Raw genomic sequence first — 14,110 nt, forward strand, 5'->3', positions numbered from 1 at the left:
ACATAGCATTACGAGCTTTGCTACTTGTGGTTTTATAGCTTGGGTGTTCTGTAGTCACCTAATTTTGTGTGTGTTTCTATGTGTGTGTGTGTGTGTGTGTGTGTGTGTGTGTGTGTGTGTAAAACCTCCTGAGAAGATTCTAATGCACTCATCCAGCTAAATGTTGGCTTTTAAACCTGTAAATATTCATACACTCGCTTCAAGGAAAACTTACTCTGAACGAGTTGTCCGGAGCATTTAAAGGCAGAGCTGTTCTGTTTAAAGCATAGGCTGGAGCCCTCCACCCCTCTAACCTTGAGACTCATTTCGGAATCCTGGAGAAAGTATTTCAGAGTCTGATCCATCTCATTATTGCAGAGGGACGCATACCTGCCCCTTTTGTGTGTTTTCAGTTCTAACTGGTAGGCATATGGTGACCCATTCTGTCTAATGCACCAGATAAAACAACATTACAGAACGCCCAGAGAGGCCTTTATTAGACGCCAAAGAGAAGATTGCTGAGAGGACAGCTCAGATCTCCCACTTATTAGCTGTAAACACAATCACAAGTGGAGAGGGATTGCTCAGGCAGATTTGGGGATAGAATGGTGGGTTAACCACCCAGCTGGTGGTAGATAGCTTCTACAAATGGAATTCTTTGAGAATACAAATGAGATAGGTCTAGAAATCCTCTGAAGCCCTCTGCATTGGTGGAGATTGTTACACAGGGAATATTTTTTTTTACTGCAGCTTTTCATGTTTTTCCCTTTAGTTAATCCATGACACCCTCTGAGGACTCTGCCTGGGAGGAAGAGGGGCCACTCCGGTGCCCCTGCTTTGTCTTCCTACCCCCATAGCTTCAAACTGAACCTTTAGAAAGTGCTGTGCTGCCCAAGGTGGGTACACAGCCCTTTTGCAAACTGGCCTGAAGTAAATCATCTATGAGACTCAGTATCTCCATCTCTGCCTAACTGTCTGCGTGGATACCTTGAGATGTTTTTATTTCCAACACCCCCGCAAAAAAATAAAAATAAAAATAAAACCTTTCCACTTATCACTCTTTGTGTCTCAAAACTTGGTGGAAAAAAATCATCATTTCAATTATTCAATTGTTTCAATTGTAGAAATACACATATCCTCTGGACCACAGGAAGCAGAACTAGGCGGGATTCAGCAGTCAAGACCAGTTGGGAAAGCAATCGAAGTATTTACAGACACGTCCAAGTGATGTTTCTCTAAAAAAAAAAAAAAACATAAAAAGTAAGAGGGAAAAGAATAGAGGTGCTCAAGGCTAGGGGACCAGGAGAGGCCTCCTCCGCTGTGGTCCTCTCTGCCCAACCTCTGTGCCCTATCCTCTCTTTCGAATCCCTCCCTTCCTCAGCACACTCCTGTGTCTGCCCACCCCTTCCCACTGTCCATCTCATTCCATTTTGTCTGGTCTCCACACCAGCGTTTCCCTCGGTGGCCCACGCTCCCGGTTCCCGCCGTCTCCGCTCTTCCTGGCAAATGGGGGATCCTGGCCAAGGGGGCCGCCCTGAATCAGTCCTCCCCCGCACCCTCCCCCCCCCCCCGGGCGGCTGGACCATAAAGCGCGGGCTGCGGCCGCGGAGCCCAGCAGCCAGCGCCCCTCCGACGGCTGCGCACTGCCCTGCCCGCCACCTGCGCGCTCACTGCCCGAAGCCAGCAAACAGCGCCCTACGCCGGCAAAGCCACGCCGACCTTGTCGCCTGCACAGCCCTCAGGGAGCAGAAGAGTCACCATGCCGGCCCCACGCGCGGCCGCGGCCGCCTTCCTTCTGCTGCACCTGGTCCTGCAGCCGTGGCAGCGGACGAGCGCCCAGGCCACACCCCAGGGTAAGTGGCTTCCCTTGGTCCCCTTTGCATCCAGTTAACTGTCGCTGTCCTAAGATCATCTAGAGGGGCCAGTTTTGCACTGCTCTGCCTGGGCTCCTGAGGCCTTGCCATGCACCTCTCTGTTCCTCTGGGACCTGAATGGAAGTACATCGTTATTGAAAGTGATGAGGAAAGTCTAGAATTTTCTCCAATTCCTTTATCCAACCACAGGACCAATTCCTTAAACTATAGTTTGGAGGGGGGTGCAAACTTGTTTTCATCATTCATTGCAGAATGTGCCACAGGGTTCTTAGTTCTCTGGCAGGGGATGAAATCCTGGTTGTCCGAAGACCAGTGTCTGTTCCCTCCAGTCCCTTCTCTCAGGGAAGCCCTGGCATCAAGTGGCACCACCCGTGAACAATGCTGCTTTGCTCCACCCACCTTCCGTGCTTACAATCAAAGGCTAGCTCCCCCCTCCCCAGGACTCAGTGTGGTTACTTGAGACTCTTTAGAAATCGATCTTTTTTCTGTGAAGAGGTAAAAAAAAAAAAATTCAATATTTGACAGGGAGTTGAAATAATTTTCAGGTAGAAAGCACTTACGGCTAAGCAAAATTTCGTATAAAGACCACAAGGAAGCAATTACTACAGCCAGGAAGGATCTCGGGGCTTGGGCAGGCTGTGCACATTGGCCTTCCTCTTGTCACTGGGCACCTGGATTGTTTTACTATGGACGAGAATGAGGAAAGCCAGAAGCAGCACAGGAGGAGAAAAAGGGTTCCTTCCCGAGGCTGAGCAAAGCACGCTGGGCAGGCAGTCTGTGTTCCCTTCATGCCACCACAGTGGCCACCCATCGCACCCAACAGTCCAGAGGCTATTTTCTGTTATATACTATCTTCTGTTATATAAATTCTTGACATTGGAGCACACAACTTAGGGGTGTAGGTTAGGTTTGGGTTCTGCTTCTTTAGACCAGACAGTGGAGACTTGCACTCAAGTGATATAACCTAACTTATCCTGTTAACTTAGTTTCTGTAGACAATCTGATTAAGTCAGGTGTCTGGTAGATTCTTTTATAGAATTATCAAGTCGGCAATCAGCAACTCAACTGATTTAATTCACTTCTCTCTTTCTCCCTCTGGGCCAGGCTGCTAGCCCTGAATGAGCAGGTATTCAATCCTCGTGCTCATCGGTAGCAGTAATTTCACCTCTAACACTAGAGGCTCATTGCTCAGATCCTGGTTCTTCTACTGAACTGTAATAGCACTAGGTAGCATCTTATTTCCTCCTCAAAACACTCTCTAAAGTCGTTGCTCACTTACCCAAGCTCAGACTCTGCAGAGCAGCAAACGAATTGAATGAGGAGCCAGGCAGACTGAAGCTCTCATGGAGAGCCAGCGAGATCACAGGCCGGATCGAAGTTGGAGCCGGCATGAAGCATCAGGAGTCCGTTCAGAAGACAGTTCTCAGACTTTGAATTTATGTCCGTCTCCTGGAGGTGCCTTATCTAGAACGGAGTTTTCAAACACAACACTTTATCCAACCTTATCCCCCATTGGTGGGAATGATATATTTTCAATTCTTTAGAAATTATAAACCCGTTTTTGTAGCTTGAGGATGTGGGTCACTAGAAGGATAGGTGAGATGTTTTGCTTTTCAACTCAGCTAGTATTAAAATCGCTATTATGTGAGGGCTTCTAGGGGAAAAGAAACAGCAGAGAAATAAATTATCTGTTTAAAAAAGTAGACATTCTCAAGTAACTACGGTTTTTCCTGTTTGCCTTAAATTTTTATTCAGTTTTTAGTAGAAAGCAACACTTGTTCATTGTAAAAACAAAACCTAACCAGAATTGCTAGAAAATAAACAACAAAAAAAGCCTTATACAACCTAGAAATAGCTACTGTTAATATAAAGATGTTATTGAATCAACTTTTGTTTCAAATCTTTGTCTAAACAAATAAATCACTAAAGACAGTAAGTTATACATATTCATAACTTTGTAGCTTTTTAAAACTTTATCATGAATAAAAATGTTCTCTATGAATTTAACTACATTTCAAAAACATGGGCCAAAATTAATTTAGTCTGTTTTGTAGTGTAGGACACTAAATTTGTCACTGGTATTCTGATATCATAGATTAGACATTCAGTTAGAAAATTGAAGTGATGGATGGCTTGGACTGGCACCAGCCATTGCTTTAACTGTAAAGTCTTTCTTCTCTTGACATTTTCACAGCAAAGTACTCAACCCAGAGAGCTTCCATATTTCCAGTTTCTAGTTTCACCTGGTTCCTTCCATAACTAAAGAATCTGTAGGCTCACAAGTGATGGTGAACATTGTACCTAAGTCCGTTATCTATCATTTCCTTCCAATACAGTTCTTTAAGTAGATGTGCTAGGTCAAGAGGCATTGTGTTTCAGAGTCTTTGATACTGTTATTTAAACGACCTTCGGGATGTTCATATTGATTTGACCTGATGACATGGCACAGTGATAGTGAGCCTGTCTACATGCATGCGGTCCTGGGTTCAATCCCCACTACTGGAAAAAGAGAATTCTTACTAATTTAAATCTAACTGAGCAGAACATGTAAGAATACCTTGAACTCTCAACTGCAGTGTTAGGTATTACTATATTTTTATTTTTCCCAATTTGATAGCAAAAATAGTATTATTTAAGTTAGCAATTCTGTCATTACCAACTAAATGGGCATATGAACACTTATTTATATACCTGTTAGCCATTTGTGGTTCTTTTTCTGTAAATTGCCTATTTTTCTGTTAAGATGATTGTCATCTTGCCAGTTTGTATGAACTCTCTGTTGGTCATCAGTGTCACCCTTTTAGCAATCAGACTATTGTAGGCAAGAGATAGCCGTGGGTGCTGAAGTTCCCGGCCAGGCAGGGAAGTGCTCAAGCAATATCTGTGTGCTTCAGTAAGCACATGCTGTAAGTATCAATGTCACCACTGTCAGCTTTGACAGTGGACATTCAGTGGCCCTGGACATACTTCCCAGGTCCGTGAGTCTCAGGAAAAACCACACACGTCACTTTGTTTCGTTTCCTTGATGGGATTTTTTTAAAAACAGAAAAACTGGAAAACCCTACAGGCTCTCACAGAAGTGGCGAGTCATTTTGCTATATTCTGTGCGACACCATATTATGCACGTGTGCTGCCTCTTTCCCTGTCATGACATGGAACCAGAAGACACATGTGGCTGTGGCCCAACAGGCACCTAAAGGCCCCCATCAGTGCAATCCACTGCTTGAGGACATGAGAGAGGCACTGAGCTGGTTGCTCTCATCCGCCACCACCACCACCACCACCACCACCCTGCCCATTGTGCTTTAAGCTTTTAGGGCTTTTCCTAGTGGACATTTTCAGAGCTCCTTGTTCAGCCAAATCCACTTTTGTGTTTGCAAATCTAGAGTTCTCTTCAGGGCTATAACAAGTCATAAATATTGTGCTGCATTTCTTCTGTTTCAAATGTCCAGCCACTATTAAAGACAGGAAGAACTGGTGAATTTGTCTATGTGTGTGTGAGAGGGGAGGGATGGGGAGAGAGAATAGCAAGATCAGCTCACACAGTTTTGTAGCTTATTGTCAAATGCTCTTCCACCAATGACAACAAAAAACTTTGCCCAAGGTTAGTCTTCAGTGACTACACACTTTCTTCTGTCTCTCTAGTCTTTGATCTTCTACCGTCCTCCAGCCAGAGGCTGAACCCCAGTGCCCTGCAGCCAGTCCTGACAGATCCCACCCTGCATGAACTCTATATCATCGCCACCTTCAAGCTGCAGAGTAAAAGCTCAGCCACCATCTTTGGCCTCTACTCCTCAAGGGACAACAGCAAATACTTTGAATTCACTGTGATGGGACGGCTGAACAAAGGTAAGCCTGCTGCAGGGGCCTGCTGCAGGGGCCTGCTGCAGGGTTTCCATGGAGGGCTCCTGGTCCAGGATTCAGGGTCTGCTTTTCATTGCTTGTTTCCTTTGGGATGCCATGTTCATCTTACTGGACACTTACCTGTGTGAAGGTAGAAGAGAGAGAGAGAAATGAAGGCTTGCTTATGGCCAATGTGTCTTTCATTACTATATATGAGCAGTAGGTTTCACCTTGGCATTAATATACATGCATGGAATGTTTTTTCACTGAATTCACCACTATAGCATTGTTCGATCTTGTCCCACGGGTTCCCAGTTTGTTTGTCCCAAAAAGTTCTCCTTCTACTTCCATGTTTTGAGGGGTTTGTTTGTTTGTTTGTCATAAGCCAATGCATTTAATTGGAATCAGGTACAGCAGCACAAGTGATGGGATTATTTAGAGAACACGTAACTGTCGGTGGCTACACCACTGAAGAAGCCGTCTCCTCCCACCCACCACCCACCATTAGATCTGAGCACGCATAGATCCGTGGGAAGCATTGGATCCTTATGATCATATGGCAGAATACTGACAGGTCCAGTCCTATGCAGATCTTAGTCAAGTAATCACAGTCACAGCTACTGAGAGTGTAAAAACAGTGACCCTGCCATGCCCGAGAGACAGCATTCCACAACGCTCCGCCCCTTCCTTTTAGTCTTGCGTTGATTCTGTCCGCTCTTTCACTACAAGATGCCTTCTGACGTGGCTCCATCCTCATGTTATTCTGAATTGGGAAGCCAGTTCAGAAAGGAGGAGGCTAGGACAATTACACATTGCCTTTATCATCCTCGGCTATAATCTGTGTAGATTATGTAGTTTAAACAACAGACATGTATTTCTCATGGTTCTAGAGACTGGCAAGACTGTAGACTATGTCTAAGTTCCTGGTAGGTGTGGTGCTTGTCTTACATAGTAATCTTCTCATTGTATCTCCACAATGTGGAGACAGTGTATGCTCCCTTATGTCTCTTCTTGAAACTGCACAAATCCTAGAAAGAGGGGTCCACCCACAGGACCCAGGCTCAACTCACTAATTCCCAAAGTCTCTCTCCTCCCAATGCTATCACACTGGGGATTAAGACTTCAGAGGATGAGTGTGAGTCCACTCCCCTCTTCCTTCGGATGCCATGGCTGAGCTGATATGACTCACAGCTTGGAGGGTGCTTTGCAGGACTTCCAGGAGACCACACACCCCAAACAGCAGGGCAGAATGCACAGCCCCCAGCCTGGTTCACCTTGAGCACATAGACTGACTGTTACCTGCCATCTGTTTGACTGTCAAAGGGAGTAACTATCTGCACTGAGAAATGGCTCCCAAAGAAAAAGGCCGTGGGTTTTCATCCTCTTCCCTCCCACTCATGCCCTGGGGACAACACCTTTTCCTATTTATTAAGGAATGTGACAGATACATATTTTTCTGCTTCATGCATTTCTAAAACAAGAGAGCCTGGGTTTTATGTCTTTTTCAACTTGCTTTATAGAGTAGACCCTTCCTAGTGTTCCTGCAAGTCTCTTAGATGAACTCATACTCGAACCCTTAGATCTTCAGGCTGAGAGAGGAGGAGTCTTTGCTTGTACAGAAGGGTAGAGTTTAAAACCAGAGAAAAATGGCCGTAACCCTTTTTTATCCTCTCTTCTTGGCTCTTACACATCTCCTATGGGCTTTCTTGGTCTGTCCCTGGGTGAGTCTCAGGTAACGGAGTCTGTGACATACTCAGCCCCTCCTGCTCCTTTTCCTGACCGCCTTCCAGGCTGAGGGGTAACTTACTCCCACCCCCACCTCCCATGAGACAGCAGCCCCATTTTCCTCACATCTCTTGAATTAGTTGCTGAGATTTTAGCTATTTCAGGTGCATTGGAAAGACTTTTGTTCCTGCTCAATTCAGCATAACAGCAAGAGTGAAAATCTGCTCCAAGCTTTCCTCAGCCACTGTGTCTCACCCTCTGTATCTAAGGCAGCCAGACTGTGTGGACCATCATGAACACAGGAAGCAATCTCGCCTGAACTGACTCTTCCCATTTACTCTCAAAGCCAGAGTCACACTAGACCCATGGTGGGTAGAGAAATGAGCGAAGGGCTTGCTACTGTTTCTCCTGAAGAGAAGCTAGCGATGCCATGCAGCTGTAAGTTCTAGATGATCAACCTTTTAGGGAAGAGATGAGAGAGTTGAGTAAAACCTTCACTTACGTGTTTTCCAGTGCTAGAGATAGAACCTAGGGTTTCATGTATGATACAGGCAAGCATTATATCAGTAAACTGCATCCCCAGCCCTCCTCTTATGGTTTAAATCTTAAATGTTCCTTAAAGCTCATGTGCTAAGGCTTGGTGCTACTGAAAGAATATTACATGGGGCTAAGGAAGTTGGGTCACTGGGGGTGTACCCTTAAAGGGACATGGGGGCTCTGGACTTCTCCTGTTTCTCTCTCTCTCTCTCTCTCTCTCTCTGTGTGTGTGTGTGTGTGTGTGTGTGTGTGTGTGTGTCTGTCTGTCTGTCTGTCTCTGTCTCTCTGTCTCTCTGTCTCTCTGTCTCTCTCTGTCTCTCTCTGTCTCTCTGTCTCTGTCTCTGTCTCTGTCTCTCTCTCTCTCTCTCTCTCTCTCTCTCTCAGCTGCCATAACATCATCAATTTTTACTCCTCTTCACATTCCACATCATGGCGCTCTGCCCATGCACCTCTGCAGATGTGAGCCAACATAAACTTCCTTCTTTGAAGTTGTTGATCCCAGGCATTTTGTCGTAGCAATGGAGAGCTAACCAACATACCACCTCACCCTCCAGCCTGTGGTGAAAAGATGTGATTCTTAGAAAAATATGAGCATCAAAAAGAGTTCTGGGACATTCCAGAAATGAGAGTTCTCAGAGAGTAAAGAGAAGTTACATGACTGTTAAAACTTGGAGAGTTGAATAATTCATGCTGAGTCTTTAGATAAACAGGGATCGTATATACACTTGCCATCACTGCTGAATCCAAAGCTGTAGGAAGGAGCGACAGCCATGATAAACTGCGCAGTGAAGGAGAGTCAGCGAGCTTCTGGGTCCAAGGAGAAGAGGTGGCATGTGGTTATGACTTCGTGTTGAAGCATTTAATGGTAGTCTTACTGACTTAGTTTACAGAGCCATGAGAGAGTCGTCCCCCTGCACAGTGGTTTCCAGGCATCCTTCAACTAACCAAGGCTCAGCTGGTCTCCCTTTAGTTAGTTTGCAGAAAAAAAAATACCTCACTCAGAAGCAACCCAAATGCATTTCTATTGACTAAATGAACCTGAGTAAAAAGTAAAGCCCACCTCTCCCATTAGCAGACCTGGGCGAGCATTCGATGGGGAAGATAATGGTAAAGATGATATTGGAGAACAGAATCAGGCCCTCTGATCCCAGAGGAACTCCTGGAATAAACTCAAGTGTGACCCATGATGACCACAGAAGAGCCTGCCAGTGAGCTCTCTGCTTTGGTTCTCCCCATCTCTAAGTCACCCCACCCACTGCCATTTCATTACTGCTCACTAAACAGTCTCAGTCAGGGTACACCAACCAGAGACCTGGAGTGTCTCCCATTCCAAAATGTATCAAGTGCCTTACCTTCCCAGGTTCTATAGCACAACCCTCAACTGTGATTCCCAAATCATACCTCATTGTGGGCTTCTCTGCAGCCTGCGCTTCGGTTAGAAAGAATGGTCCTCTCTGGGCAAAGTCATGCAGTGTTTCTTTCTCTGCCCCTTTGTACTCGCCCACCGTTCTCCCCATTACACATCCTGCACCATCTTCAAATAGCAAAACCCAGCACCCTGAAGAGCCATCTAATCTCCATCTCTGCTTTCTTTATGCGACTTTATGCTTTCTAACCAAGAGCGGTACTAATTGTACTTTGCTTAGTACTTTAATTGCTTACAAGTCCCTCCAGTACTTTGCTTAGTACTTTAATTGTTTATAAGTCCCTTTAGTAGGTTATGAGCTCTTTCTCAGCCAAGGCAAGACACCCATTACCCTGCCACAACATTATGTAGGGACTACAGCAGGGCCCCAGAGAAAACAGATTCCATATGTGTGAGTTGAATATCATAAACAGTGACATACCATTTAGTGGAAATTATGGAATTATAGTGTCTGGTACATGTAAATTGTTTGAAAGGAGTTTTTTAATGAATCCATGCTGGGGAACTTTTGCAAACAAGAGGATATGAGAAGTGTTTCTGGTACAAATGACCTGTCAAATTCTTAGTAACACAGGTGGTATGATCTTTATACAAATGAATATTTTGCAGAAACCATGTAGTTGGATATGTTTGAAGCCATTCTAGTATCTGGCATGGAGATAACTTTTTTGTTAACATCCCAGGTTTGAGTTCCAGTTAAAAATTCTGCCAACTGCTCACCATGAGTACATCTGCAAATCTGTCAGCACAGTTATCATCTCTACAGTGAGGGTGATAATAATCATCTCAGCATGATCCACATAATGGAAGTGTATATTGAACCCTATTAGCCTATGGGGTTCAGACAAAAACCTCAGGTTCCTAAGTAGTATAGAATGGATAGATGGATGGATAGGTGGGTGGATGGATGGATGATGGAAAGATGGATGGATAGATGAATGAATAATGGGATGGATAGATCAATGTATGAATGGGACAGATGTCTGTTATTTAGCCATGTCTCTTTTGCTGGTAACTTTGCCTGTGGAAAGAATTGTTCCCATGGCCTTCATTTGGTTGTCACCAAGACGAACTTGGTGGTGTTGAAATGAAGGGTACTGCAGGAAGTTGCTACCATGACTAGAGTCAGCCATACTCTTCAGCCAAAGGGTCAGAAGTATCCAATGGCTCAGGGTAACAGTTCTGAATCCTCCAGGCTAAAGACCAGTGTAAGTTGGGTGAGGTAGAGGAGCTTTAGAAACCAGTGTTCTAGACCCAGTAATGAGTAGGAGGAAGAGGGAGGTCTCAAACTCAGACTCGTCACAATACGCCAATCTTCACGATACGCTAAGTAGAAAAGGCCCAACACTCACTTTCCTCAAAACATGCCTGAGCTCAAATTTAACATGGTCACATGAAAAAGGTGCAAGATTTAAAAAAACCTTTCCAAGACTATAAAAATCAGAGTTTAAAAAGGCTAAAATTGAATTGAGTTGATGTTCCTGATTTGCATGCTAGATAATAAAGGGGATATTTGTGCTGTGTTTGAAGAAAGAACGAGAAGGACTAAATAAGCCCACTGTCAGGAACGCGTGATGATGCAATACTAGCAAATGCCTGAGGTTATCTGAAGTTGACTCTTTTGCTTCTGTCTTACCCAGCAAAAGAAATGTTCTTCAAATGGTCAAGAAGGGTTAAAGGCAAACAAATAATACACAACAAAAACATCAAACTGAACCTGCTGGTGCATACCAGCAGTACTAGCTATTCTGTAAGTTGAGACAAGAGGATCAAATGTTCAAAGACATTGTGGCTATAGAATGAGCCCAAGGCTAGCCTGGGCAATTTAGTGAAACTCAGGTCTCAAAATCAAAAGTGAAAAAGAGGGCTGGAGATGCGGTTCAGTGGTGGATGCTTTCCTAGCCTGTTCAACAGCCTGGGCTCAGTCCCCAGCACCACCCACGAACCAACAAACAAAGGATCAAGGAAATGAAGGACCACTGCCTTAGTTGTGTACCACTGATGGCCCCACCAAGCATATCTAATACATAGTTCTAATCTGATGGTCACACAGATTAGCCCTGTTTAAACTAAATCAGTCAAAAAACAGAACTAAAATTCATGAATCTGGAAGAGACTGGAAGTATGAGGTGCTGATAGAGATGAGAAGAGGGTAGGGGGTCAGGGTATGTGTGTGCGCTTAGTCCAAAACCAGAGTAACGCTTCCATGAATGGACTTAGCTGTCCATGCCCAAGTGGATTGTAGACAGGGGGGGGGGGGAATTCAGTAAAGAAAGTGATAACACAGCCACTGTTGGCAACATTTGGAAGTCACAGGAAACAGACTGGCACATGGTCTTCTTTCTGTAGACAAGAAAAATAGATTCTGAAAGCCTCAGAATGCAGAACTTTAGATCAAACCCACAAAGTTTATATTATTATCATTATCATTACTTTATATTATTATCATTATCATTACTATCATCATCATTCATTCATTCGTGTATTTTAGGATCGCCTGGAAAATAAATCTGGGATTCCTAAACACAAAACAGGGCTAATAAGAATAAGACACAGCAAGGTTTCTCTATGTACAACAATTTCCAAGGTGAAAGCTCAAGTAGGTGCTGTGAGAATAACATATCTTGACTTCAGGGGAATTTCATGAAGTATCTCATTTGCCTTTCCAAATGATATAAAAATGAATATGGCAGAAGACAACTAGGATTAGATCTGCTTTTAAATTTTCTTTCTTTCTTATTTTATGCATATGGGCATTTTGCTTGCATGCATGTCTATGCGCTGTGTCTGTGCACAACATGTGTGTCTGGTACCCATGGAGGCCAGAAGAAAGAGATGTATTCTCTGGAACTAGAGTTACAGATGTTTGTGACCTGCCACGTGGGTGCTGGGAATCGAACCAGGTCTCTAGAAGAGTAGTCAGGGCTCTGAGTCATCTAGTCCTCTATTTTCAAAAGGTCTTTAAGTCTGTAGTACCATGAATGAGCATTTGGGGTAGGGCTTCTTAAATTCATAGTCCCACTGTAGCCTTCACTGTCCAAGCCACATACACACAACTGCTTTTCATCTTGGACGCTGTGAAACCAGAGCCTACCTCAAGAAGAGAAGCATCTGTTTGGAACACACGCGCACACACATGTACACACACACACACTTTTTATTAAGTCACATCCAAGTTGAAAAGTTAAAGGAAATAGAAAAATAAAGGAGCCAGGCAAAAAAATAGGAGAGATGTGAAAGCATTTGAAGGAAATTGCTTGACATGGGGATCGGGCAAGGCCTGTTCCAGCTCTGAAAAGCAGGATTTGAACCCCATCGGTGGGACTCAGAGAAGGAGACAGATACTTGCCCTGTACTAGGAAAAACGTGGCGAGACATCCCAAAGCTACAAACATTTTTCTGAGAGTTAATGAGCTCCCTGTGGCCAGACCATGCTGGTGGCAGCTGCACTTTTATCGAAGGGATTTGTGAAGAGCGCTATTAAGCTGATAACTTGTCCTGCTGATATTCTGAGATTGTGTAAAAGCTAGGAAAGTCCCCGGGGTGCCAAAGAAATGGCTTTGTGACTGTCCTTATAACACGACCTTTGCATTTTGTGCCCCTCACAGCTTCATCACTGAAAACATGTTGTGTACTATATGACTCTCATAACTATTTAAAGTAACTCCCTCCTCAGATGCTGTGCATAATCGGCAAGCCTCCCATTCACTAACGGTTCCTCTGTCTTCTCCCCCCATTCGGCCTCTGAAAACATTGCTATGTGAAAACTGTGAGAGGGACATTTTGAAACAGGCTACGTTTACCACAGCCACCCAGAGAGTTATCGGTTATTAGAGTTAGTAGAGAGTGAAAGCTGTTTTGTGATTTACTTTTGTACAGAGCTCCAAAGCATAGACGTTACCATGACCCAGTCCATAGCCCATAAAAATGAATCAGCGAAGACAAAACAGAGTTCCGCCACAGAGGACATTGATAGCAAGAAGGCATTTTAAAAATGTATAATGACCTTAAAAAGATGACCCAAGTTTACAGTGATGGCTTTCATCTGAGACTTTGAAGTACTGAAAGTAAAGTCGCTTGCCGTTATGCCTCCTCCCTGAGCGCCTGCAGGCCAGTCACTCTCAACTCTGCTTCCCGAGCGGACAAAATACTATCATTTCTAGGTTTTTAAAGCTGGCACCCTGCCTCATTACTTTAAAAGTCAGCATGCTATAACATTCTTACTCCAAGGTCCATTTCTTCAAAAGCCCTTTTTTTGAAAATTCCTTCCCAGTTTAGCAGAACTTTAAATCCTCCTCACTAGGGTTTGATTCGGTGGTTTTGTTTTCCTATCAACCACGAAGACTGCCATCCAAATTGGGTTAAGCAGTTTGGGTCCTGTGTCACCTGGTACACAGGTGAGCGAAACTAGCTCTGGGCCATCAGATCAGGCCCCAGACTGTCAAGGGAACAAACAGGCTAAGCTTAGAGAGAAAAATCCTCCACAATTTTAAAAAAACGGAATGATTGTGGGTGACAATGTCAAATAGCTGTACAGTTCTCGCCAGATACCAAGGGATGCAGAGGAAATAGCCCTGGCAGAGTGGAAAGAAACTGAGGTGATGATCAGGTTGGGGCCTGTCCTGGGATAGGGAGTTTAGAATCAATCAGAAGCCACTAGGGATCTATTGGACGAATTCATCTGCTTATTAGTGTGCTCGCTTTAAAAAAGGCAAGACCTGGACTG

At 44.3% G+C, this 14,110-nt stretch overlaps 1 protein-coding gene across 1 annotated transcript in view; it reads left to right on the plus strand.

Annotated features, from left to right (window-relative positions):
* The first annotated feature begins 1,602 nt into the window (after positions 1–1,602).
* The window catches only part of Thbs4 (thrombospondin 4), a 43,547-nt gene continuing 31,039 nt past the window's right edge, over positions 1,603–14,110 (plus strand). The window contains exons 1-2 of the mRNA XM_021180088.2: positions 1,603–1,832; positions 5,499–5,702. Of these exons, the coding sequence (XP_021035747.1) occupies positions 1,739–1,832; positions 5,499–5,702 (298 nt within the window). The 5' untranslated portion in view covers positions 1,603–1,738. The remainder of the gene's footprint in view (positions 1,833–5,498; positions 5,703–14,110) is intronic.

Source organism: Mus caroli, unplaced genomic scaffold, assembly GCF_978045245.1.
Source record: "Mus caroli unplaced genomic scaffold, Mus_caroli_1 scaffold_15, whole genome shotgun sequence".
NCBI lineage: Eukaryota > Metazoa > Chordata > Mammalia > Rodentia > Muridae > Mus > Mus caroli.